We start from the raw sequence: 27,249 nt of genomic DNA on the forward strand, positions 1-27,249 counted from the left end.
GAGAGAGGTATCCAAAGAGTTTGAATTCCCTGCTCCATGCTCCACCCCTGGTGTTCCTGTTTTCCAGGTCTTTGTCCCCGGAACTTGCACTCTCTCCTGGGTGTCCACTAGGGTTTTATGCTTGCATCTGGATCCCAGTACGACTAGCCTTCAGTCCGGTGTCCTACAGAAACCACGGCCTCTCCTCAAGTTGGGAAAGAAAGCAAGAAAAGAAAAGAAGAAAGAGGAAAAAACACCTTCTCGGCTATTTTTCCACCGTCTCCTCTCTCCCCTGGTTTATACGTCCGTCGCGGCTGTGCAGTAGCAGAGATTCTTGCCCCTCAGTTAAAAACTTTTTTACATGTTTGAAAACTATCGTTTCGTCGCGTTTTTGTGTTTTTCCGATTGAGTCTGGAACTCGACATGTATCGCACATTTCCGTGCTGTTAAACGAACGACGTTTGAGCAGTTTTCACGGTTATTTTCGGAGTTGGTCTCCTGCCTGAAGTTGTGTGAGCGGTGGCCTGAGCTGTGAATGAAGTATCTGTTAAAGAAATCAGCGCGTCTCCATGAGGAAACTCAGCGTGGGAGTCGCTGAAACTCTGTGCTAGTTCTACACACCTGAGCGACTTTACTTTTATATATTTTTTTACTTTTTGTGCTGTTGTTTTTAAGTGACACACCATGAAGCCGCTGTTGGTGTTGTGTGTAGTTTGCACGCTGGTTGTGTTGTGTGTGTCGATGACTGCGGAGCAAAAGTTGAAAAACTGCAACGACGTCCGCGCGGCTTACAGCTCCAAGGGCTTCAACGTCAACGATGTTCCCAACAAAGGAGCCAATGGTGAGTTTTATTTTATTTTAATGAGCTTAGCCCTGTTTTTAACCTGAAATACTGTAGTCCAGAAAGTAGTGTTTTCCAATGTGGGGTGCGAGGACCCCCCATGGGTCCTATAGAGGTTCCCCGGTGGTCCTTAGGCTAATGAGAACTTTTAGGCTAGCAGCATTAGCATAATGTGGCACTGTAAAGGTCAGGTTTTTGATTTAGCATTGTTAGCTTCTCAATTACAGACAACACAGTTAACTTGTCAAAAGTCATAATGTCGGAACAAGTACTTAAGTACAAATACTATGATCTTAAAGTACTCAACTACAAGTAAAAGTCACGATTTCAAAATTGTACTTAAGTAAAAGTAGAAAAGTATAAGCATCAAAATACTCAGGAAGTACAACAAGTAAAAGTACTCATACTGCACCATTACACATTTCAGAATAATATAAAATGCTGAAGTATTATCAGCCTATTTTACATAACCACAGACATATGAAAAGTACACTCTGTTTATGCAGAATGGATCTTTTCTCAGTATTATTTTATTACGTTGACTGTATCCTGTTTTTATGCTTGCAAGAGCACTTTAATGTTGTAGTTTGTAAGTTTGGGCCGAATTAAGATACCAGTGTTGATTACAGTTTGGGTACAGTATTGCAATATACCATATCAGAATATCATGTGTTTTTATAAGTAAAAGGTACAATATTTACTTTGAAATATAGTGGAGTAGAAGTATTAAGCATAATTAAACAGAAATACTCAAGTATAGTACAAATGTCAGAAAACTACTTAAGTACAATTCTGAATAAATTTACTTAGTTACTTTCATTACTCACCTAAAGGTGTTCCAGATGCTTTTTTTTTATAACTACCAAATCTAAAATGTAAAGTCATTGACATAAGTGACAAAGTCCCTACAACAAACAGTTAAATTGTCACTTATGAACTTGGACATTGTGTGCTTTTTTCAAAGTTTATATAAAAACATGGTTCATCATGCAGACATGTTTTTTTCAAGTTGTTAAAAGTTACAGTACATTGTTAAGTTTGGGCGAAAGAAGCAGTGAAACATTTGGGCATACATTCCTCAGGCTGAAAAGCCCCTCAAGGCTCCAGGGTTTAAATATAGTCCTCATTTAGGAAATACTTGTAGGTAATTCATAACAATAAAGAGGTATAATAAACACACAGGCTTTGCTCCCCAGTGAAAGAAAGCAGGCCTGTGTTTATTTCCAGGCTTCCTTAGTACAGACTCCTATGGCTATGAAGTGCAGGCTGCCTGCAGTGATTTAGTAAACATTCCTGTGCATTGTGAACAAGGCTTATGGATTTTATTCCTCTCTGCGATTGTCTGATTTGTGTGGTTTTAAACATTTTCTGTGTAGGCACATGTTGTACTCCTACATCTGCAACCAGTCTAGTTTGCAGGACGGGATATTATGCAGCCACGAAGAGCGCTTGGTAATAAATAGGAACTGCTATGTTTATAGTCCGGCAGAGGTGAGAAGGCAAATCAGTTTAGCTAATCACAAGTTAAACCCAAGTGATGGAAACTTACATAGGGGGGCTTTTACACTGAAGGCTTGAGGGGAGCAGGGAAGGGGGTTGGGGTTTGAAATTCCACTGTGTCCTGCATACTTTAAATCCCTCCCTTCTCTCATTTCCCTTTCATTTATATGGTGGTCAAAATGAATATGCGCAGACATATTCAAACCCCTAAATTCAGGCCTGTTTGGTTGCCAGTTTGGCAGTGGCTTCAGCATGACTTTCTTGTTTAAAACTACAGAAGTAGGTCACTCAGGCATGGCCCCTGTCATGTTGGTGGCTTGTTTTCTTCCTTCTTTAAAGGCATACCTAATTGGACTTAATAATTAGCCTTTTCCAAACCGTCTCACCTTAAACCTTTCAGATAAGGGGGACCAACCTGAAAGTGTCCTATTAATCGTACTGATGTCTTTTATGAGTTAACTCTGCTTTGTAAGAGGATGTTCAGCATGTCCTTTATAAAACCCAGACATGCAGGACAATTAATTCCGATCATTAGAATTGGAGTTCATTAGAATTTGAGTCGGACATAACTGTCAAAGAAGCTGAGGACTTATCTTTTCCTGCATTTCACACACGTCTATAGGTCCTTTTGTTTTCTGCCTGTATGTCTTTGTGATGCTAAATGTCATTGAGAGTACCCCAACATGTCTGTGTTGGTCTGACTTAATTGTCTTGCATCTCTGGGTTTTGAAAGAAGGATCTGAATGAAGGCCGTTTTATTGTGCAGGATTGTGTGCTATACACACGTGCCTTTTCCTTACAATAGGTTCCCGGTGTATGTCTGGGCCTTGGGCAGGGCCGACCTCAATGAGCAGCTCTTTGTTGCTGAAAGAGACTGAGTTAATTGATCCATAGAAAGCAACATGGTTACTGTCATTAAAGAGAGTTGGGGGTCTGCAAAAAACACATACGGAAGCTCTTGAAATGTTTCATGTTGCTGGGAAGGAATGCTTCCAGATTTGTATTGAACTTCAATCATGTTTACCAGAGAATCACTTCTACATTTAATGCATTGCGCTCCACACATGAATTCTCTCCTTATCATAATGGAATCTGTGCTCTAATTGAACTGGATGTGAGGTTACAGAAGGGTTAGACCCTTAATTTCCTGCATACTTAAACTACAATTTCAGTTTGAAAAGTTAATAACCAAAGTTGCAGTTCATTGGAAAAAGCTGTTTTACTTCCAACATCTGCAGAATTTCAAATACTCTGTATAAGATGCAGTGAAATAACTTTGACCCACATAAGACTACTGGATCAGAATATTTCTCTGAAATAATGGGCCCTTGTGATACAAACCAACCATAACTGTGCAGACTTTTGTAACAGACACACTTTGAAAATGATATAGTATCTCTGCCAGTTGTCACAGAAGGAGTTTTTGACATGTTTACCTACTTTGATACACGTGTCATAAATCAGGTTGGTGAAATAATATGAGTCTTATTGGAGACACGGGATTCAAACTTGTGTTTCATAACCACAGACATCTTGTGTTATTGTTGGCAGCAAGGAGATAAGAATGTTTGTTACCATTCAAATTACCAACGGGCTCAGCCAAAGCCAGACTTGAGATTCGGAAAAGATGTTTTAATGCAGTTAAACTAAAATGGAAACCCTGATTACTTTGGCATAGACAGAACTAAGTCATACAGAGGAAGAGCAGTTGGTAAATTCCTTGTTGATCCCATGGAATCAATCTCTTACCGCTCACGTGGCAGCAGTTCAAGACCTCTTTTCCAACTTTTCTTGTCTGCAGGAGGATGATTTGTTCAGAGCCTGTGGTTGAATACCTCACTTAAATGGGAAATAAATGAAGCTCTAATGATGACAGATAAATAATGATAGTAATCGTATCAAATGTAAACAGTGGTTTAACTGTCCGAACCTATCTGCTGATGAAGTGTTGCAGCCCTAAACCCCAGAAATGAGTTAGCATTTCCTGGTAGTCTTGACTTAAAATCAATAGTTCTTTGTGTGTGTTTAGATGCCTGTAATAAAGTCTGTTGATATAACAAGCTTTTTATATGTTTTGTTCCAGAACTTAAATATGTAAGAAAATACCAGAGTTGGGAATGTCTGAAGTTTTTTCCTGTCTAAAAAAGTTGGCTGCGATCGGGTAACTCTGAACACCAGTCACCCTTTAGCTTAGCGATAGAGATGTCAAGCCATGCAACTGAGATGCAGTACGTTATAGCATAAGCTTAGATATTTACTCATGGTTATGCATTTATGTTGCAACTTTTATTAAATTATGTCAATATGTGGAGATTATCCTGCTGAACAATTATAAACGTGCATTTGCCGTAGAGTTTATTTTCTGTAATATTCAAAAATGGAAAGAAATCCCTTTTACTTTTGCTGAGAGACCACTTGCTGTGCCTGCTTTGGGGTCAGCTTCTAGAAATGGGTCATCACTGCACCCACTGTAGTGTTCATTTTTTCTTAAAAGTTATATTTGATAGTGTGATAAATTTTCAAAGGTATCCGCTAAGTGGGTTTGCACAGTTGCAACACGGACTCTTCAGGCTCACAGCAGTTAAGACTGGCCAGATTGGTATCTGCCATGTCAAAGGCTACCACATCGCAGGGCTGGACACTGCTTACCGCTCTTCAAGGGAAATCTGTTTTGCTTTACTCTGGCAGTCGGGCTTGATGTCATGCTTCAGGTATGGAACAATGGCAGAGATCAAAGAGAAGAGGGTCGTTTTTCCCTCCCTTTAGCACGAGGATCGTCCCGGCTCATAATCAGTTCAGTGCATTATGACTGAAACTCAAAGCGTGCATGACCTCAGTGCGTTGGCCTCCCGGTAAGCTCGAGACATTCTGCAGCCTCTTATCGTGAGCACTCCTTCCCCTTTAGCCGGTGGCTGCGAGCCCTGCATCTTCACGGTTTGGGAAATAACAGGTTTTGTTATTGCAATGACATTCAGCAGATAAGATAAGAGCAGGGAACTAGGGCACATACACTCGTCTGCAGGAACCTTTATAGCTCAAAGACCAATATTTGAGCGGCTCTGCTCCGTTCAACTGTGTCCTGGTATTTTAACACCTGTAATAATTAACTAATAAACCCACAGCCAAGTCTCTTACTCGCCTCGCAAGGTCAATCCCATAAAACTCAAACGACCCTCTTTGTTTTATGTGAAACACTTGGCAAGTCTTATCATTAGAACCACTTTGGTTCTGTTCTCAGAAACGGTGTTTAATTTTCCAGTATTTCAGAAAGTGGTAGTTGAAAATGACAGTCTCTGTAATAGTTGTAGCTTTGCAAATGGAAAATTCTCACAAAAAGACCCAAAGCAGCTAACAGAAACAGAAAAGTGAGGTTTTAAGATAAGGCCATTATTCATCCTGGTATCTATTTGAGAAACATCTTCCAGGGAGGTCAGGAGTCCAAAACGGATAAAGTAGTTCATGTTGTAGCAAATATTGAGTCAAACTGTAAAGGGATGAAGAATATCCCATAGTGGCTTTTAAAATGAGCAGATTTGTTTGTTGTGAATATGAAGTTGAGATGTGGATGTATTCTTGTAAACAGGCTGTATCCACTTTGTTGAAGACAGATTTTGAGGTCAAAAGAACAAGTAAATGTAAGGACGTGTTTGAAGTTGACATGAAGCTTTCCGTTGTTGTTTTTCTTATTTGAAAAGGCAGCATCTTACTCCCTAATTTCCATTATATCTGCGGGCTACGTTCTTCAAAACATACCACACTGTTACATGCTCCTTTTCTTCTTTCTCAATTAGTACATAAAAGAAGAACAATGTTTTTTAAGCTGAAACTGGTTTTGAGCCAGACATGGAGGATCAAATAGATTCAGGTGTGTCATTTAATCTACGTCCCTCCCATAGGTGTGGTCACAAGCAACGGTAAATTCACACATGCGAGCCGTCATGATAGTAATAAGGGAACACTCTCAGAGCAGCAAAGCTATACTTAGGATTAGACTGGGAAGCAACACGACAGTAGTAGCAAATGCACAAGTCTTGAATCTGTGGTAAATGTAATACTTAGTAACATTTAAATCTGGATTTCATTTTAATAAACACAACCCAATTTCTCTGGAAATCATAAACGTTTCTGTTTGGTTGCTTTGAGTCCAAATTAAAACATCAACATCATTCTGTCCCGTGAGGAATAGGTTGCACAAACATTAATATCAATGCTTGGTTTGAGGAGAAAATGAAGAACATGTGTGTGTGTGTGTGTGTGTGTGTGTGTGGTGGGGTTGATATTTAATAAAAACCCAACGTTTAAGCCAAAGCATGCACAGTAACTCCTGATAACATTCCTGAGAGATTGGATATACTTTTGCGACCTCATATGCCTTTTTGGAAAGCAGGTGTTGATGAAAGTTTTCTTTTGACAAGCCAACAATTGCTGTACTTTCTGTTCAGGCGTTATCAGATTTTCATTAGGTGCCTGGGGCAGGTCAATGCGACCATAAATATTTTTGGAGTTTCGCCCCGCTAGGATCCTCGGAGATCAGTAAATCAGTGATAATGGGAGGGTTCCTGATGCTCTCTGCCCTCTGAATGTGACATCCCCTCCTCAACTGTTTGGCGAGCCTTCAGGATAATTGAGTTTAGGTCTTATAAATCCGGAGGGGGCCTGGCTGTGTCTCGCAGCGTCCAGATGGGAGGGAGTTAGGGGAGGGCAGCTACACGTGCCTCCCAGCTCTGCTCTATCTCACCGCTCTTATCAACTTCCTTCAACCGCAGCGCTGCAGCGTGGAGATCAGGGCTGGTGGTGTACTGTTCTGCTCTGCCAGCAACAACTTCCTTATTGGCACTCCAAACCAAATCGGCTTATCACTGCGTACCAAAAAAACTACAGACAGTGGAGGGAAGATGTTCAACAATGGTCCTTGAACTACCTGGACATGTTGTGTACGGTCCACTCTGGTGGATGAAATGTCATTCTAGACCTGAGTTCCTGTCGTCTTTTTAGGACTGAAGATTCTTAAGTTTCACTCTCACGCTCATTTAGTATGCTCCAAGTGTAGCTTCGGTTCAATAGCCGTGTGTCGACCGTCCGTAATTCCATCCTTCTGCATCCTTTGCTTTACCCCCCTTCAAAATGGCCAAGTGAGCGACAGATCAGTAGGGGGTGGATGCTGTGTGTGGGAACAATTGAGCACCCCCTTTTTAGTCTGGCCTGCCCAAGCCCCCCCCCCCCCCACCCTACTCCTCCATCGCCACATTCCTCACCGGACCACCAAGACCCTCACATAAGGGAGCGCCGGAGCTGGGAAACACACGGCAACAAAGAGGGACCCTGGAGGAAAAAGAGGAGGGGGGATTTGACTGACAGGAAAGTGTGTGTGTGTGTGTGTGTGTGTGTGTGTGTGTGTGTGTGTGTGTGTGTGTGTGTGTGTGTGTGTGTGTGTGTGTGTGTGTGTGTGTGTGTGTGTGTGTGTGTGTGTGTGTGTGTGTGTGTGTGTGTGTGTGTGTGTGTGTGTGTGTGTGTGTGTGTGTGTGTGTGTGTGTGTGTGTGTGTGTGTGTGTGTGTGTGTGTGTGTGTGTGTGTGTGTGTGTGTGTGTGTGTGTGTGTGTGTGTGTGTGTGTGTGTGTGTGTGTGTGTGTGTGTGTGTGTGTGTGTGTGTGTGTGTGTGTGTGTGTGTGTGTGTGTGTGTGTGTGTGTGTGTGTCCAGGGAGGTAACTTCATGTGCTGTGACTCATCGCCGTGCAGTCACACAGGCATGTACACACAGCCTGCTCCTCAGCGAGCACCATGTCTGCCTAACACAGAACACTGTTTTAACCAGAGGGCCCCGCACTACATTTTTTTGCCATGAGTGGCCCCAGTTAAACTCGACTGTATCATTTGGTGGATCTGTGAGAAATCATGATCTGCCTTTTGTGGTCTGCGTTGAGGGGAGCGACCCCCTGAAACTCCTTGTTAACACGTCATCCCGTTTGCACGCTGTTGAAGCAGGCTGTCTCTTTCTCCCCCCCCCCTATACTATGTCCCGTCTGACAGTTCATTTTCCTCTCTCCCTGCTCGCTGTTTAGCCACTCCTCTGGGAGGTTTGGTTTCATTCCTAATCTTTCCTTTCTTCGTCATCCCTGGTTGACTTCCCTCTCTTTTTCACCATCAGCGGTGGTTTACTGCTTTTTTTTCTGCCATCAAGCCCTCTCTTTTGTAGTCTGCTTTTAACCTTTTCTCTGTGCAGAAAAAGGCATTTCAGATGATGAGCATGCCAGAAATACACCTCCTCCCCCAGTTTGAAATGTTAAGTAGGCACCAATAACACATTTTCCCCTGTGATACCAAGTAGAGGAGTACACTTTGTATCCCGAATCACATATTAAGTATTGTCTCTGTGACCAGTCTGAGACCACCGTGGCCTTGTATCAGACTGCAATATCAGTGACTTTATCACACCACCACCACCTTTGTCCTTTTGTGCTGTCGATGCCTGGTGGTTCATTTTATTTGTTCCTCTGATATTGGAGCCTCCCAGTTTTCCTTTGTGTCGATCACTCGGGCGCTGGTGTCCCTCAGCCAGCTGTGAGGAGTGTGGCGAAGGTGGCCGCGGGCTCTGATCCCAAAACTGCAGGGGTGGAGTGTGAACCCCCTCCCCTGACACGACAAGGCTCCGCTCTCTCACTGAAGTCCTCACGGCCGCACAGCAACCAGCAGGGGGGGGGGGGAGCGCAGTTTATGATGTAGGTGTAACTCATCCAAGGTTAATTGATTTCCTACGAAGCCGCAGCGGGATGGATGTCCATGTTGATTGTCGTGATCATCATCATTAAGATTTGTGCGAGTCGCCAGAGGCCCATGCGGTTAGGGAGAGCGGCGAGGGAGCGGAGCCAGGGACTGGCCTGGGTGTTTGGGCTGAAACCCCAGTGTTGGGTGCTGGCCAGGCGAGCTGTAATCCCTGCTAATTACTCCCCAGGCCTACATCAAGACTCCCACTGACGAGGAAGTCGCTCACACTTAGCTCACTTTCCAAACTGCAGTTAGCTTAATAGGTTTTCTAATATTTACTTAATCCCCCCGTGTGCTGCTCACTCTCCATGTATGTTAATATAAATGATATTGTTGTAGATCAAAAACCCTGCTTTAGTTTTTTTCTTCCTTCAAAAGTCCTTTCTTCTGTCAAACAAAAAAAAACCCAGACAAGTCTTTGGCAGCTTCACACGTCTCTGTGAATTTGACTGACAAGTTGATGCCATGTGTTAAAAGCAGGTCATCGCAACTCAAATTTAAAACATGAGGATAACAATGGCAGACGTCTTGCTGGCTGAGCGCCGTTCAGGGAAAGGGAGGGTGAAAAAAGCGCACACATGAAAGGATCAAATAGTTTGTTAAATGATGGCTCCAAAGCTGCAAATCATTTGGTCAGCGTGTTTTGAGGGTGGTTTCTGCTGGCAGGGAGAGTTGCCGTTATGTGGGAAAGCAAGTCAGTGCGCCAGTACCCGACATCATTGGAATAGCAAGTAGCTTTGATTTATCAAGAGTCGCTATATATCTTTTAAGAGCGCAATGAGCCACCCATGACTGTGGCCCATTAGGCCATTGTACCGTTGGGTTTAGACTTTCCGTCCCTTTTGACAGTCCGCGATGAGTGCTTCTTTTCCCACCGCCCCTGCCGGTGTCCAGTTTCGTAAGACCCAACAGGTATATCAGAATCTTTGTTGCCCTTTTGTAGCTTTGAGCTTCCAGAAACCTGATCTTTTACCTGACCTCATTCTGCCTGGGGGGCTTCGTCGGGCCCCGTCCTGCCTCAACATCTGGTGGACTTCAGCTGCTTTTGGATGTCTGTTATAAACATTGTCAAAGAGCTCCCTGTCCTTAGGAGGGGTTCGCTGGCTCTTACTGGAAACGACGAAAAGTCATATTTGTGTGTCAAATCTTTTTAAAAGCTCTCAAATGTTTCAACCAAGCCGGATTTTTCAAATTCTTTTTTGTGGAGTTGGAAGGGAGGCTGTTCTTGATTTGTTATGTGGAACTTGCACATGCATATTTGACCAGGCCACAAAGACAGTTTCTAAGTGTAGTGCGCGTCTCTGGAGCAGTGTGTGAAGAACATCTCAAAGAAGAGCAACTCGTAGGCTCAACAGTAGTCCATTTCGCTGACAGCCCAGCAGTGTTTGTGCGGGGTCCCATGGTAAAGCACTTGGCCTTAAGTAAAGAGTGTTTTTCATTTTCTCCTTTTAAAGTGTGTTTTCATTTGTGTGCCATGAGTCAGTGGAAAGACGGAGGGCTGGTGCAGAGGGACAAGCCAGGAAGGTCTTTTGTTTCTCTTTTTTCTCTCCTCCTCTTCTCTTCCCTTGTGATAATCACGCTGTGCTGTAACTTGTCCTCACCGTTTGTCTGCCTGTCTCTGCAAATCTTAAACATAACACAGTCTCGCTGTCTCTTTCACTCACATTTCCTTACACACACACACCCACGCACAAGGACGTGGTTGAAGCGTCAAAGGTGGAATCTGTAGTAAAAGCATTAGATCAAACACGGCAACTCTGCGGCTCATCAAAAGACACATAACCTGAAAGAAAGATGTGGAGAGGGTGAAAGAGTAGACCAGCTGTTGACGTGAATCATTGCCTCTAACTCCCTCTGATGGATGCTGCTAAGAAAAGATTCCCAGCTGAGGGACGTTAGGAAGGGAAAGTTGCTTTTTCCTGTGTGTATGAATCTGAAATCCATACATTATGTGACTCAAGCACTCATGTTAAAACCACCTGGCTGAAGGCTGAGGCCCGCACAGGTCTTTATGGCAGTCCAGCCAATCTCCAGTGGTTGCTGTATTTACCAGAAGGAAGTCAAACAAGTTGCACTAAGTTTGTGTGGAGCACACTATAAAAGCCTAAATTCAAGCCTGCCCTGAAGACAGACCACTTCTGTTTGAAGTATGAATTCCCCATAACTATGTTAACATGATTCATGGCCTCCAGCTCTTTTCATAAAGACAGAACTTGCACAAGTGTTGTAAGTTTGAACGATCATTCCCATTTCTTTGAGTCTATGTTTGTGTTTTTGTCAAACTCCTGCAGAACTCAATGCTTGTTGGTGTCCAAATGTGTACTGTCAAGTATTCGGAAGGCTTCTTAGTGTTGGGGATTTCTAAGTGGATTAACATCGAAAGCTGATTTAACTTGTCTGGATGAATCACCTCCAGGTCATGTAATCTTTCCTCTCCATCCCACTTGCTAATGTCCTGTTTCCTCACTTTAAGTCTCGCTTTTCCACTTCTATACATTTTTCACAAAAAGATCTCTGCAAAACAGCCTTCATTTCCTAGGTGGTGAGCTGTGGGTCTTTGTTGTTTTTGGCTAACACAAGAACCTTGCCCAGCACAGTTGATTCAACAGCCTCAGACTTCCTCCCAAATTTCCACCCTGCTATCAAGAGACTTTATGGAAATCACTTCATGCCACATGCACAACAAGAGGTCACAGAGTCCAACACGGTCCTCTGGGACTTTTCTTTGACCACAAATGTTTTCATGTATTTTTGTGCAGCAGGTGAACTCTTGAGAGAAGCCCCAGTGGTTGGAATTTGGTTTTCTGACTTGTTAAATGTTCTCTGGGAAGTCCAGGAGCGAGTTGAAACCCTGACAAAGCAATGACCTGGGAAGTGGTGTAGGCAGGGAGCTTTTGTGTGGGGAGACAAAGCCGGAGATGCAGGGCCGGGACGGGAGAGGGAAACAGACAGAGCGAGAGGCCAGGGCAATGTTGTGGAATCTCCCCAGGGGCTTCTGGGTAAATGTTCATGGATGACAGCGTTTTGGAATGTTCACAAACGGAGAGTTTTAATTGGCCAGAGGCCCGGACTGGTTTAGTAATCAGAAATGAACTCTGGTGGCAGAGGGCTCAGATTTACTGAGCCTCGTGTGAGAGGGGTTTGTTTGCGAGAAAAAGACTTGCATGTCGGACAAAACGCGGAGGATTTAGCGCAGATAAACATTCTAACGTGACAATTTCTCACTCCAGATGACACACAGAGTGCATTTAGAGTTTTCTGTGAACCAAATCTGTTTAAAAAGCAGATGAGGAGACATGGAGATTGTAATGAGTTCTGCTCTGCCTCAGACTCGCCTCACTTTCTCATCATAGTCATGCCGTGTGACAAGTACATTCTGGCAGTTTTGTGTTTTGACAGCTGTGTTGGTGGAAGAGAGTTTAATTCCTGATTTATTTAAGGAAACATCATTTTACACAGACATTATCCAAAGCCCTGTGGCTGGCTAGTAGCTGAAAATACTCACTCCAGAGACTACTCTTCCCCTTAACCAACACTTCCTGCCTCATAAATGGATGTTGAGCATTGTTCTAAGTGTAGTAAATCTGTCATGTCACAAGCGGTGCAAACGTTTCCCGAGTTCACCACTACTGAGAGGCTTCCTCCCACAAGTAGATCCTGCTATTTATAAAGTTACCGAGGGTCTGGGTGATTTTTGTTTAATTAACCTCCAACACTTCTGGTCAGTGCTGATTCATAATGGCTCAAATCCACATCAGTGTCGTGGCTCATCATGTGAGGGAGAAATGCCTTCTTGTCAGCTGATGACATGCCAAGTCACCAACCAATGTATCAAAGCTACACCATACGCTGTAGTTTGAGGCAAAGTCAGATGTATTGGACTGCTTTGTTAGTTTAGATCGAAGGTAAATATAACTTAGTTTCAGTGGACCGACCGTTCCAGTAAAACAAAGATGAATTAAAGCACAGAATGAACAAGAACCCAATTTGTCGCGTAAGTAAGAAGGGATGTAACTAAACTATTTAGGTATTATACAGAATATATTGAGCTTATTTTAATTTACAGCTGTCTTTGATGGGACTCAGCTGCTCTCTATGACTGTAATGGAAAATGAGCAGTGAGCAAGATATTTGGGATATGAACTCCGTTAGGGTGATTCTTTTGCAACAATGACACGCTCATGGTACATCATGCTGCTTATTACACAGCTCCTTAATCAAGAAAGACACACAAAAAAAGACTTTTATTGAGTTCAACTTGATTTTATAATGATCACAATGTCGTCCAAAGCAGCAAATGACTCTTCAGAACTATCATAATGTAGAATAAGTCATCAAAGCCCAATAATATGTTCCTCATTAATGATGTGTTATTTCACACAGCCGCAAACCCATCCGCTATTCATTTATTTTCCTGACTAGTCATGCTCAATTCCCGATATTAACCTCGTGCCCGCGGTTATAACTGCAATCCGTGCATCTTTAGTCTACATGTGATTTATTGAACTACAATGCTCTTATTGTTTTATATGCATTAGATGAATATGGTGAACCTCATGGGGGAATTATGCTGTTGCAGCAAGAGAAAATGGCAAAGATTTAAAGAACTATATATGGGCTCGTATATGGCAATATACAAATTCAGCATATGTGAACCATGAATCCAAATAGCAGCACTAAAACAAACTGAGGCTGACAGTTATGTTTTTATTAAGGCACAAATGCAGATGTTCTGGTTGCAGTTTCAAACAGTCGCTGTAAAATATATTTTACTACTTAACTTTAAAAGTTTAAAACCGTCGCCCACTTTAGTTACATGCTTTACAGGCTGCAGACCAGTTAGGAGAGTGGTGTAATGTCTGAGTCATGGGTCAGCTGGAGCTTCATGCTCCAAGCTGCTGCCACTCCCAGCCAGGGGCCGCACATCTACTGCATGTTGTCTAGAACACAGCAGACCTCCAGGTGATATAGCTACAGCCGCTCTGCTGCTTCACCGTCCAAACACTTAACTCTGCTAACGCTTAGCCAGAAGTGAAGAAATTCTCAGATCCTTTTCCTCTGTAAAAGTAGTAGTAGAAATACTCAATGGTGTCTTTAATTTCTCTACTTGAGAAAAAGTACAAAAGTCTTGGCTTCAAAACTGACTTCAAGTGCCAAAACTAGAAGTCCTCATTATATACCGAGTGGCCATTTTCAGAATAATACATTATATTCCATATCTGGATCATAGTAGATGATCTAATAATGTGTACATCGGTCAACAGGTTTTTACACTTCCAGGTATCCTAATCCATAATAATACATCATCATTTATTAGTTCACTTAATTTTGTTCTAATAATAAGAATCTGCAAAGAATTTAAAGCTGTCGAAGTATAAGAGCAAAATGATAGAGTAAAATACTACCCAAATAAAGTACCTCAAAATTGTACTTAAAAAACATTGTGTTGAGCCAACATTGAAACCTCAGAGGTAAAATAAAGTCTTAAACGTTCAATAAACCCCATCAAACACTGATTAAAGCATCAACTTGTTGGTCTTTACTCGTTCTCCTCATTTCTTCTCACCGAGCAGCAACACATTAGAGCAGAGGAGCGCACCGCTTTGGCACTGCTACCCACCATTTCCTTAAAATACATTTCAGAAGTCCCCCAAAAGCACATTTCAGGCTCTTCTGGACTTCCTTAATGAACCGAGAGCCCAAAAGCATTATTGGTCTGGCCTGAACGGCTATAAACTTGTCATTACTCTGTTTTTGTAAGAGGCTGAAGTGTAGAAGCAGAGTAGGTGGAAGCATCGCCCTGCCCTGATTATCTCCATATGAACAGCCGACCCTCTAATAATGGTTTCCGCTTACAGCATAATGTTGTTGAACATTTTCCCCCTTTTAGCAGCCCTTCTGCCACAGAGCACGCCATGTTCGCAGGATAAGTGGTGTATAAGATAAATGCAATAGTATGATGTGTGTTGCGTTTTTCTTGGCTCAGGAAATTCAGTTGTTAATGGGTTAGGGTTTGACTCTCCTCAGGATGGATTGAAACTCTTGAAGAATCTCCCTGTTTTGAGATTCTGAACAATGAAGTATTACTTTTAATAGGGTTAGGCTTTAATAGGTTTAATTACTTTTTTTTTTTCATTCTACTAAAGAAGTTCAACTCCTAGAAAACCAAATTCTTCAAACCAAGCGCAGTGAAGAAATGGTCAGGGTGTTTTGACTAGAAAAACAGGGCTTGGAAAATCCTTTTCCAACTACTGCTGGCATGACGCCCTTCAGCAAGAGTCTGCGGTTGTTCTGAGCGTGAATGTGTGGATGTTTGTTGCCCCCCCCAGCCCCCAGGCTGTAAATAAGACTGAGCTCTTAGTCAGCCTTCCTAGTTAAAGGATTTCTTTTAATACGGGGGGGAAATATCATATTGTACCAGAGCAATTTTCCTAACGGTACTGCGAAAACTTTGTGGTAGAAATGAGGGCATTAGTGGCTCGGATACTTTATGTTCCTCCCTTCGTAGTTTGACTTTTACACATTTGGTTTTTACAGCACTAGACGGGGAGATTCCCCTGCTAAACCCTGAACAATTATGCAGTCTTGAAAACTTTTATTCCATCGTGTCGAATAGATGCATGGGTATAATTTTGAAAATGACACATTCATCTGTTTGAACAAAATGGTGCCTTCCCGAAGTTATTACTGAGAGATGATAACAAACAAAGAGAATTCCGCTTTCATACGACTGATTTACAAAGCTTTGACGGGTCACTGGAAAGTCATTAGATTTCCAAAAAGGAGAAAAAGTGCTTTTGAAAGAATAATGTTTTATAGTCGTTAAAGATGAAAGACGGGGATACAAAAAGAACGTGGTGATTTGACAACGTGCTGAAACAGGAAAGTATTTGAGAAGGGAATGACTTCAAAAGCAATTGCTATGATTTTGCAAATAAAATATGCAGCCATTCTGCTGCCTTTTAATCAGTCTTGTCAACCGTGGCTTCACATCCAGCCCCATTTACTTTAACCGTCCGAAACATTTGACGAAATCTAAAAGATGTCACGCTTACAAGTCAAACTTCACACCTTTTTTAAAAGCAACATCACAGACCCCTTCAAAGACCACAGGTTCAGCTCTCAAAAACAGAAAGTTATCCAACAAATGGCTCCAAACCCCTGAACCCCCCCTCCCCAGGATAATTACACCCTAGACGGAGGTGAGAAGACAGAGGAGAATGTTATGGCTGCAGGGCGTGCAAATTCACAACAGTCTGTGTGAGGAACGCTCCGCAGACTGGCAGACCTTAGCATGTTGCAGCAGGAATTGTGATATGCACATTATAAAATCAACGTGTTGTTCTTTACACTTCTGTGTATACTTTGGGATGCTTCAAACTCTGGACATTTGAGGATCAATCAGAGAGACTTGGAAATGCGTTCCCATGTTTTGAGATGAAATTGCCCCGGTATTATTCACCGTCTCAGATTACCTACATTCCGCTGGGATTGGATTAGTATACGTAGACTGCGAGCAGCGTACAGTTTATCATTTAATTATTTACAAATGTCGATGCCCGTCTGAAAGCTCGGAGCTTTTGCTTGAGTCGCAGACCACCAGGCTCCAATTAGTGACAGACGTCGACGAATGCTTCGTGACATGCCCCCCCCCCGTGGCCTCCTTAAAGGCCCCCTTGGCAGTTTCAGTGATGAGTTCAAAAGAGTACGTAAATAATCCTCCAGGGACATCTACTGCTTCAGATTGGGGTATTTCTGTGTCCCCATGTGTTGGGGTTTTACGGCTATTAATTGCGTGTATATGTGGTCTCTTCCTACGTGTGCTGCTGGTGTTATTATGGGAGTGATTGGGGGCTGAGTTACTGTGTGGTGTGCTGACTGCTGGACAGGGGGGGTCACAGGACAGGACCTCTCTCAGAGGAGTGGCTGTTAACCCCTGACCTTGCTGGTTAAGCCTGCAGGGTGGTGGCGGTCCAGGCGGAGGTGGAGACCGGGGGGGGATTGCACCCTGAGGTCCGTCTGGTTCAGGGGCACATGATGGCAGGCAGAGGGGGCGGCGAGGTGTCTAATCTGGTTTTTGTCTGTGAGGCGTTTTCACCTCCCCCCCATCCTTCCTCTGAGTTTGAGAGGCAGGACAATGTCAAAGGGAAGTGACTTATTTTATGAGCCATTTAAAAGGGGGTGGTGGTGTTCTCCCCACAAAGGGGAGGCAGGGAGATGTGGAGAGCTGATGAATGCCATGACACACAGTCACATGTTTGTTTACAAGATGCTGCTCTCTTGTTTTGACCGCCATAAATGGTAGTTCTCCTCTCCTGAGCGACACTCTGACAATGTCCCTGCGTCTTATTACATCTTAGAGTGCTTGAGAAGCTGGAGGAGTGAGAGGCCCTCTTTAAAGGAACTCTGTAGGGCCACAGAGAGCCAGTTCACCCATCACACAAAGACTATTCATGGCAGGGATGGTAGAGAAATGACCGATGCATCCACTGACCGGGCTCATTGTGAAACAGCGAAAACACAGAGTCCGGTGCGGTGTTGATTTTTACAGGATCTAACCGGTCTCGCTCGCTCTTGTGTTCCAGCCATTTTTCTCCAAGCCGTTTGAGAAATTGGCTGCCAAAATGTTTTCACAAAGTATGCATTAGCTAAGAATCTCCAGTATTCCGAGACCTAATCCTTTGAGCTAACAATGTGACATTTGTGCAGACATTCCTGTGAAATATTGACCATCTCACTTTTATTTGTGTACTTTGGTAACTAGGGCTATTTTCCATGTGGATACAGCCCTTTTGATTGTGGGCCTGTGCTGCGGGCAGGCAGGGGGCCCTGTTGGAGGAGAGACTGGAGCGCTGTTTCACCTAAAAAAGTCCACTCTGTGTGTGTGTGTGTGTGCTGCCTGCTGTACCTCCAATCATGCTGGTACAAAGAGCCATGTGTTGAGCAGCGATGGGATGTGTGAATATGTTTTGGTAGGGGCTGCCAACTGTGCCTGGGTATGTGCGACTCTGTGTGTGTAGGAGGGGGTCAGGGGGGGGGAGAGATGAGTTTGGGGAGAGGACTGGGAGAGAAGGAGTGACTTATTTGGACTGGGTCCCAGACGAAGGGGTCCACTTTATGGCGCCACGGTGCATCCCTCCCTCTGGTGCCCTGTTTATATCATTGTATTGCTCTGAGTCACTCCTGACCCTGCAGTTCAATTTCTCCACATTGGACCTACAACTTTACATGCTTAGTTTTATGTCCATCATGGAGAGGCCAATCTGAGAGGGGTTATGTTGTTCGTATAGCTGCAATGTTTAGTCGAGTAATCATAATACTAATTTTATGTACCTCTGTAAAGCTACTTTGAGCACCTGTTAAAGCACTGATTATTATAATCAATCACCAGTACTTTGATAAAAGATACCATGTTTAGGGTTTTTATAAAGCAAAAATGGAAGAAAATGCTTTTCTCAGCCTTTTAAATATCGATTTACAGTTTTTCTGTTTTATATAATTTAACATATTTTAAGGAGGGTTTTGGAATCACAAATCAAGACATTTCAAAAACATCAGCTTGGATTTTTTTTTACAATTTTCTGACATTGAACAGAACAAACAATCATTCTAGAAAATAATATGTGGATGAATGGATAATGAAAGGGTTAAGGGGAGACCTAGTTTGCCTTGGGATTAGCTCCATTCTTTTACCAGGACACGTCAGACTCCAAAAAGAAACCTGACATAGAAACCTCTCCCCCCCCCCCCCCTCATCCACAAAGAGCAATGCGTGTGTAAAACAACAGAAGTCACCAAAGCTAAGTCCTGTTTCTCTAATAGAGGTCAGCGGGCGTTTCTGTTACATGCACCAAAAGAATGAAAACAAAACTCAAGATGTCACCAAAAAAAGAATATCCACATGGCTCGAGTTGCTATGGCGACATATTAAACATGGCAACAAGCAGTGAAGGTAACAGAACAATCCCAGGGCGTGATCTAATGATCAAAGCAGAGGGAATATCACATCCTCAACCAAAAATACAGAGCAAGAAATTAAACAAGGGTTAGCTTAATGCTAGAAAAGGCTGGAATACATAACATAAAAGATGGTGAGCTTTACAAAATACATAAAATAATAAGTTATTGTCACTGAAAGTAAACGTCTTGGATTTAAAGAGTGAAATAATTACTTAATAACTAGAAAATCACAGTTAAAGAATTAAAACGTGGGTTTATTTAAGAATTCTGAGTAGCACCTCAAGGTCTCGTATACAGGACACATGTAAAACATATCTGACCGCACACCATGTATACCCGAGAGTGAGCTTTATCTCTTTTGATTAGTCCGGGTTAAGTAAATGAAGGTAATACTCAAGCTCCAGTCAGTGTATGACATGGACGCCCTGTCAGCAGCAGTAACCTGCACACAGGCCTGGAGTCAGGGAGCTGAGCTGCTGGGGGAAACCAAACATGCCGTTGGTGCCTGGACGCACTGAAAGGATCCCTGTGTTTTCCTGAATTCCAACAGCCACGTTTAAAACAAAACATTATTGCAGCTGCGACTTCGCATTCGTCCTTCCCTGAACTTCGTTTTTTAATTGGATGTGAAACTTGTTTCGGACAAACTTGGCAGCCGCTGTTTCATCAAAGACAGCACTTAAGATTTGTACAATAGCAAAAGCTCAGAGTGGACTGTGTTCAGGTCCTGGGCCCGCTCCAAGCCCACGCTAACGCAGATCTGTTTAAAAATGTAACGTTTGTCTAACAACGCTGGAGTTCCAAAACAGGAAAACACTTCACATCTCTCCTGTTGTGGATCTGAGGGCCACTTAAAAACGGTGGCTTTACACTTCATGCTGCAGGTGAACTGCTGCTCTTTTTTTAAAGTGCTTGTTTACAAAGCAAGCATTCAAAAAGACAGCGTCAACAATGCATCACGACAGATGTCTGAGACCACGTAAAAATAACATGTGGATTCTTAATAGAAAGAAATGTAGCTTTTCTTTACCTTTATCTGCATCAGCGTTCACATGGCTAAAGTCGGCCTTCTTCCCCGTAAAGTGGGTGAAGAGCTAATCCTCTCCTCTTAAAGTCTGTGTTTTAGACACACTCAGAGAAAGCTACAGCTCTGAACCATCAATCAGGGGGGTGCCAGGATAAAAGCGAGGCTCTATAAAGTGGCTCTGCTTAACACCGCTCTGAGCAGAGTGTTGCAATTAATCCACTTAAGTGCAGTTAAGGGGCTTTTCACAGCCAAGGTGCGTTTGATTCTGGGAAAGGTGAAATCGTTGCTCAGTGGTTGAAAGGTGTAATCCCAGAAAGAGGCGCGAAAAGTGTTAATGATCAATAAAGATGTCTTTCTAACAAGTTAAATATCCACTAAAGTCGGTGAGTCGGCTCAATTAATGAATAATCAGTTCAAGACACTTTACAGGTGGACAGGTTCTGGAATAATCTCTGAATGAAATCCTCACTGTTCTGATCCAAGTGGATTCTAACTGATCTTCTGTATTGATGTGATGAGGGTTTCCTTCACCACAGCGTTTAACAGTCCCCTCCTCTTCTCTTCCAGGAGCCCTGTTGAAAGTGTGTCCGCAGGGTTTCTCCTGCTGCACGGTCGAGATGGAGGAGAAGCTGAGCCAGCAGAGCCACACGGAGATCAAAGCTCCCGTGTCCAGGCTTAGCACCAACCTACAATCTACCTTCAGACAGAGGCACGACCACTTTGACAGTAAGCAAACACACTCGGCCAGACAAACAGACACACACCGGCCACTTTTCAGACTACATTGTGCTGCCAGCTTGTGTCGAACATAGTGGGGAAGGGATCACAAGTGAGCATCACAAGGGTTCCCTCAACAAAAACTGTTGGGGTATTTCCAAAAAATATTCTCTTTGGCAAACACACGTTCTGTCCAGCAGGATAATCTCCACATATGAATGATTTTGGAAGTTTAAATGCAAGCTCCAGAAGTAAAAAGCTAATGTTAAGCTATAACTGCATTACTTCACTTCCCCACCGCTAAGCTAAAGTTGGCTAATGTTCATTTAGTGGTCTCGTTGAGTCACTTGTTTGCAACTGCTTTTTCCAAGACATCTAAAAGCCTCTGACGCTCACCAGTAGGGGATTTTGGGATGTATTTTATGTCATTGAACAAAACAGGAAGATATTTTCATTAAAAAAAAAAGAGAGATGAGGGAACCAGAAAGTGCTAAATTGCTAACTCATGGCCAGTCTTGAGGACTCATTCCTGCATTGTGCTGCTGCTGGCAGTTCCCCACTTAACTGCACTTGTGTTGCATTCATTTTTGACGGACGCCCCCACCTGCCAGTGCACCGCCCCAAGCGGAGACAGTCAGTCTGTGTCCGTTGGCCCGTCCACCTGTCTCTCAGCGTCTCACCCCCCCTGCCTCATCGCCCCTCCCCCTCCACTGCCCCACTTCTCTCCAGAGGGGACGTGCACGCTTCCAGACGGACCACACACATCTTCAGATTTAGTCTTCACTGTACTTCCTGTTCCTCTCTGTGTGTGAGCACATGTGTGTACGCCTGTAAATATTGGGATCGGGTTTCCGTCTTCTGAGGGTGGGAGAGCCTGGGAATCAGTGCTGAGTCACCGGGGTGGCTTTGACTACCATCGGCCACCCAACCATGTCGCCGCCGCAGCCATCCTGAAAAACAAGGACAGAGAGTGTTGGATTTGAAAGTTTCTGACTGCATTGTGCTTGTTATGTTGGTGTTCTGTGTGTAAAGATGTGGGTCAGAGACCTTCAGATGTTATGTGTCCGTTAAAGGGAGCGAGGGATAGTCAGTAACAAGGAGAGTGTGTATTGCAGCCAGATGTGAACAGGAATGTGACGTGTCGGAATGCAGTGGCTGCTCGAGCCGTCCCGCCCCTCTTCTTCTTCTCTCATTGCACTGCCCTTTGTCCCGTCTCATGCCCCACACTCCCTAAAACCCTCTCCTTGCCCCTCAGAACTTTCCTTCCTCTCTCCACAATGCACAAAATCTCTGTTCATCATGTCGACCAACGTATTCAGCACTTCAGTTAACATCTCGTCTTCATCTCTTCCCACTCTCTTCTTTTGTCTCTTCCTCGTGTAATTATGATAATTAAATGATCTAAAAATCTAAAAAAATGCCCCGAGCCAACCCTCTTTAGCCCAAATATATTCAGTGAACTTAAACAGACACAACTCAAACCTGGAAATATTCACATTTGAGTGAACATTGAGTTAAAAACGAGCGATTTTCTTCTTGAAAAAATTAGATTTTCTTTATTTGAATATACAAATATTTGCAGATTTTCATTTGCTTGTTTAATGTAATAATCATTGCAGCATTACAATCTTTTTTTGGGCCAAATTGTTTACAAATGAATTAAACTAACTTTTCATTCATTCATCATTCAAATCTTACATTTAATCGTGCAAAAATCACCCAGAAATGGACTCAACTTTAGCAGCTATGAGTCATCTACCTGATCCCTGTACGCGGGTTTGTTAGATGTGGGATCTCTTTACAAAGGCTGCTGTTTCTCTTCCACCTGGACCATTAGACTGTCCCTGGATACTGTGACAGGCTCGGGTTGCCATCCTATTCTTCCCCCGTTGTCACACTGAAACCCTAAAGGAGACACTTCCTGTCCCTGAAGCTAGCACAGGAAGTTCTTTATTGTACCGCTGCTAACCGAGGAGGACTGCTAATCGCTCAGGAGAAGTGCGATCAATGTAAACACAGCTGCATCTGTACACTAAGGCGGATACAACAACACACACTAACAGGAAGTGGTGTATGTGATTAGGCAGGCTCTCATCATGCGCCTGGAGCTCGGAGTCATGGCCAATTAAGACCAGGGCCAGAAATAGTTCTTCCCTCTCTCTCTGTCTGTCCTGCTGCACTGACCCCTTCCAGCAGAGCAGGGCCTATGTCTGGGATTTAAGCACTTGGATTAAGGCCCCTTGTCGCCAGACACACACACACACACACACACACACACACACACACACACACACACACACACACACACACACACACACACACACACACACACACACACACACACACACACACACACACACACACACAACAAGAGACATCCATCCGAAGCTCTAAAGTCCAACAGCAGGAGGGACAGAATCCCATCCCATAAGAAAAGGGAGAAGCGCAGGGACTAATTGGCACAAATAGGATGCAATTACTGCCTGGGCTGGGGATTGGGAGGAGCAGAGTTTATAGGGACACGGTGGGGGCGGGGGTGGAAGAAGTTCCTCGGAGGAGGAAGTAGGAGGGAGGAGTGGGAGGAGATCGGTCAGCTCCTCTGTGATGGATGGAGCCTAAGATCATGGCTCATAATTTAGGGCCTTTTCTCGGCAACATGTGGAAACGCTGACAGGCCGAGGGGAGGGAGGGAAGGGAAGGAGGAATACTCACAGGAAACCAGGAGTTGTCCTCCTTTCCTTTCCTTTTTTCGCAACAGTTTACTCTCTCCCCCCAGTGTAACCTTTCACCGACATTCTGTCAGACCCTTGGCTGAGCGACAGGCCCATTTTTTAATGGAAACAATCCGGAGGGAGTGCTCGGCTCCTCCGCCCGCTGGCAGACGGCTGCGTGTCATAAACTGTTTTTAATGACAATGCAAGATGCCTGTGTAATGCTGCTCATACTTCAGACCCTCAGCTTGAGCCAAAGAGCCCCCCCCCCCCCTCCACCTCCTTATACTGCCATCACTCACCCACACACCCTGCACACACTCTTTTTAACCAGTGGGTTTGTCCTAGCTCATTACAGGGCTTATCTGTTCAGCATCCAGGCAGTACCGCTCTGATAAACTGTCCTCCTCCTCCTCCTCCTCCTCCTCCTCCTCCGTCTCCTTTCACTGACTTTAAACTTGTTGCTACTATGACATTCCAGGGGTGGGGGGGGTGAAACCTTTTGTTTTAATCTCTGTCAATGGAGCGTGGAACTTGGTGCCCTCTCCCCTGGCTTTGTGTGTGTATGCATGCGTGTTGGTTGTGTGTGTGGGGGGGGGGAGCAATGATGGTCGGGGAGGTAAATGGAGGGGGCTGCAATGTTTCCGGTATCCTTGGCGACACAGTGGGGATTTGGAGTTAAAAAAAGCCCTCAACTTAACCCGCCCTCACCCCACCCTCCCTACCTCCATTTTTTCTTTTTAGTGTGTGTGTGTGTGTGTGTGTGTGTGTGTGTGTGTGTGTGTGTGTGTGTGTGTGTGTGTGTGTGTGTGTGTGTGTGTGTGTGTGTGTGTGTGTGTGTGTGTGTGTGTGTGTGTGTGTGTGTGTGTGTGTGTGTGTGTGTGTGTGTGTGTGTGTGTGTGTGTGTGTGTGTGTGTGTGTGTGTGTGTGTGTGTGTGTGTGTGTGTGTGTGTGTGTGTGTGTGTGCGTTTAGTGACTCCCTCTGTGAGAGCATGGGAACTTTACATTTCAAAGCCAGGCAGAGGGCACCCGTAGCATCTGCAGCGGGGGACGCAGAGGGGAAAAAATAAAAACTGGAGATGAGTGAGGGGAGTAAATGCCAGACTGAAGGTGAAGCAGTTTTCACAGACTCTGAGGAATTCTCATTTTGTACAGATTAAGAAAGTTGTGGGGGGGGGCCTGGATTATTGGGGGTGGGAAGGCGGTGAGGGGAGTGATGGACATTCCTCAGGATGAAGTAGGTCATTGTTCCCTGTCTCTAGTGAAGAGAGCTCTCTGAAGGAACTGATGAAATGAAAGCAGGGAGGGAGGGAAGGGTACAGGTCCACATACGGGAGGGGAGTAGGGGGGGGGGGGGGTCGCATTATTCAGTAATCCTATTGAAAATGCCTCTGAAGGACAGTCCCAAGACAGGCCGGGAGAAAGGAGAGCGAATGGAATGTGACAACAGAGAAACGCCATTGATGCTGGTCAGTCTGAAGCAGCTTGATGTGGATAGACGGCTCCGCTGAATGGCAACACAGCCTTGTTCAGCCTGACAGAGATGCTCCGGCTCCACCTTTCACCCCACCCCCCCCAAACACTCTCATCTTCCCCATTTGCCAACCGTCACCCCCCTCCCCGCTATACATTCCTTCGCCTTTTTATCCACGATTTTCTGCTTAAGCTGTTCCTGTCAAGATGCTGAAAGTGTCAGGACGGTGGGCACAGGTGAAGTGGAATAACCGCTGCTCTGGCTGGTGGCAGCAGCGCAGGGAGAAAAGAGATCGGGACTCCTCACAGAAAGTGAGGAGTCCCGATCTTTAGATGTGCTATAAAACACCCTTCTGTTCTCAAAATGTTACTTTTGAAATGTTATTGTCGGACAACAGTTTATTTATTTGCACTGCGGTGAAGCTGGAATCTGGATATTGCAATAAGTTGATGAAGACCTCACAATGTGCTCGTGGTGCCTCATATTCTTTAATGGAAAACCCCCAACGTGTGAATTCACTGTGACCAAACGAAGGACATCAGAGGAAGTTATTGAGTTAGGGATTGATAAAATCAGTCTCTGTAGCGGTATGGTATCCATCACACAAACTCAACTCCCTTTGTCTCATCTTCGACAGAACTCCCACCCTGCAGACAGACAGAAATGTTAACACTGTAAAAAGTGTTTGTTCCACTGGCAGCATTTAGTCCTCACACTAACCCCCCCCCCCTCCCTTTGTCTTTTCTCTAGAGTTTTTCCGTGAGCTGCTGAAGAACGCGGAGGTCTCGCTGCACAACATGTTCGTGCGGACATACGGAATGATGTACGTGCAGAACGCCGAGCTGTTCAAGAACTTCTTTGAGGCGCTGACCCGGTACTACGTGTCGGGCAGCGCCGCCGTCAACCTGGACTCAATGCTGTCAGACTTCTGGGCCGACCTCCTGGAGAGGATGTTCCGGCTGGTCAACGTGCAGTACGAATTCAGCGACGCCTACATGGAGTGCGTCAGCCGGCACACAGAGCAGCTGCAGCCCTTCGGAGACGTGCCGCGCAAACTCCGCATCCAGCTGACCCGTGCATTCGTCGCCGCACGCACCTTTGTGCGTGGCCTGACGCTCATGCCTGACGTGGTCAACAAAGTTTCCACGGTGAGTGAGAGGTGCTTCTGACGCAGTCAGCCGGATTCCAGACAATTCTTTCCAGAAAGCTTCTCTTTTTTTTGTTTTTTATCTTGGAAAAAACATTTGTAGTTCCATTACAGTCTCCGATAACAAAGCAATTCTCTGGTATGGTGTGTTTTCTACTGCAGGGAGTGATTAGATTACACCGCTTTGTGGAGTTGGCTTTTAAATGAATGGTCATGCTTTTCCAGTCTGAAGTATGCGTCTGCGATTGTGCCTGACCAGTGTTGTCGCTGTGGTGGAATGATAACAGCGTGCTAACTGCCCTCTGCCTCCTCCAGGTCAGCGCGTCTCCCAGCTGTGTGCAAGCGGCCATGAAGATGTTGTACTGTCCCTACTGCTCGGGCCAAGTGGCCCTGAAGCCCTGCCAGAACTACTGTCTGAACGTGCTGCGCGGGTGTTTGGCCAACCAGGCCGACTTGGACACCGAATGGAACAATTTCCTCGGTAAGTCAAGGACCCGTCCTGCAGCCGGTATTAGACAAACCCGCACTAGAGAGAGCCGTGATGTTTGATTTGGCACCAAAGTGTATTTATACAACTCCCTGCTACTCAGTTCCTTTTACAAGTTGCCACTGCAACACTTGTATATCACCGGAGAATCATTAAAGTGTGATCTAATCTTCTTCAGCCTTATCTAAACATGCACCCCTCGTCCCCCCTGAGGGCATGAAACCAGTACAACACGATGGGGATTGGTGGCATGATGGAACTGGGCTAATTAGATGAGAGATATATAATTTTTTCCCCCCAAGTGTAATTTTTGCACTCTACTTAAGCAAGAACCTCTTCAACCACGCAACACGGTGTTTACTGTAAAATAAAATCATGTACAAACACGTTCCTCATTCTTTACCGTCCCGTATAAGTGAAGGGAGAAGGGGAGTTGTACATGTTGTGACCCACAGGATAAATGCAGCGCCCGTGTTGTGTAAACAGACCCAGATCAGTTTCATTCCACTCAGGGTGGCGTATCCACTGCTCTCTGGATGTTTTATATTTATTCCAGACTTGCCTGATGTTTCCTGGATTATGTACCACCGCTACATGAGTTTGTGCAGGCGTCTGGTTTCTGCTGCCTCCTACTCACTTTTCCA

General features: G+C 44.4%; 1 protein-coding gene across 1 annotated transcript in view; it reads left to right on the forward strand.

Annotated features, from left to right (window-relative positions):
- Positions 1–27,249, forward strand: part of gpc4 (glypican 4) — a 31,186-nt gene continuing 3,937 nt past the window's right edge. The window contains exons 1-4 of the mRNA XM_063876419.1: positions 1–820; positions 20,637–20,795; positions 25,722–26,119; positions 26,434–26,599. Of these exons, the coding sequence (XP_063732489.1) occupies positions 664–820; positions 20,637–20,795; positions 25,722–26,119; positions 26,434–26,599 (880 nt within the window). The 5' untranslated portion in view covers positions 1–663. The remainder of the gene's footprint in view (positions 821–20,636; positions 20,796–25,721; positions 26,120–26,433; positions 26,600–27,249) is intronic.

The sequence above is a fragment of the Eleginops maclovinus genome, chromosome 23 (genome assembly GCF_036324505.1).
Source record: "Eleginops maclovinus isolate JMC-PN-2008 ecotype Puerto Natales chromosome 23, JC_Emac_rtc_rv5, whole genome shotgun sequence".
In the NCBI taxonomy this organism is placed as follows: domain Eukaryota; kingdom Metazoa; phylum Chordata; class Actinopteri; order Perciformes; family Eleginopidae; genus Eleginops; species Eleginops maclovinus.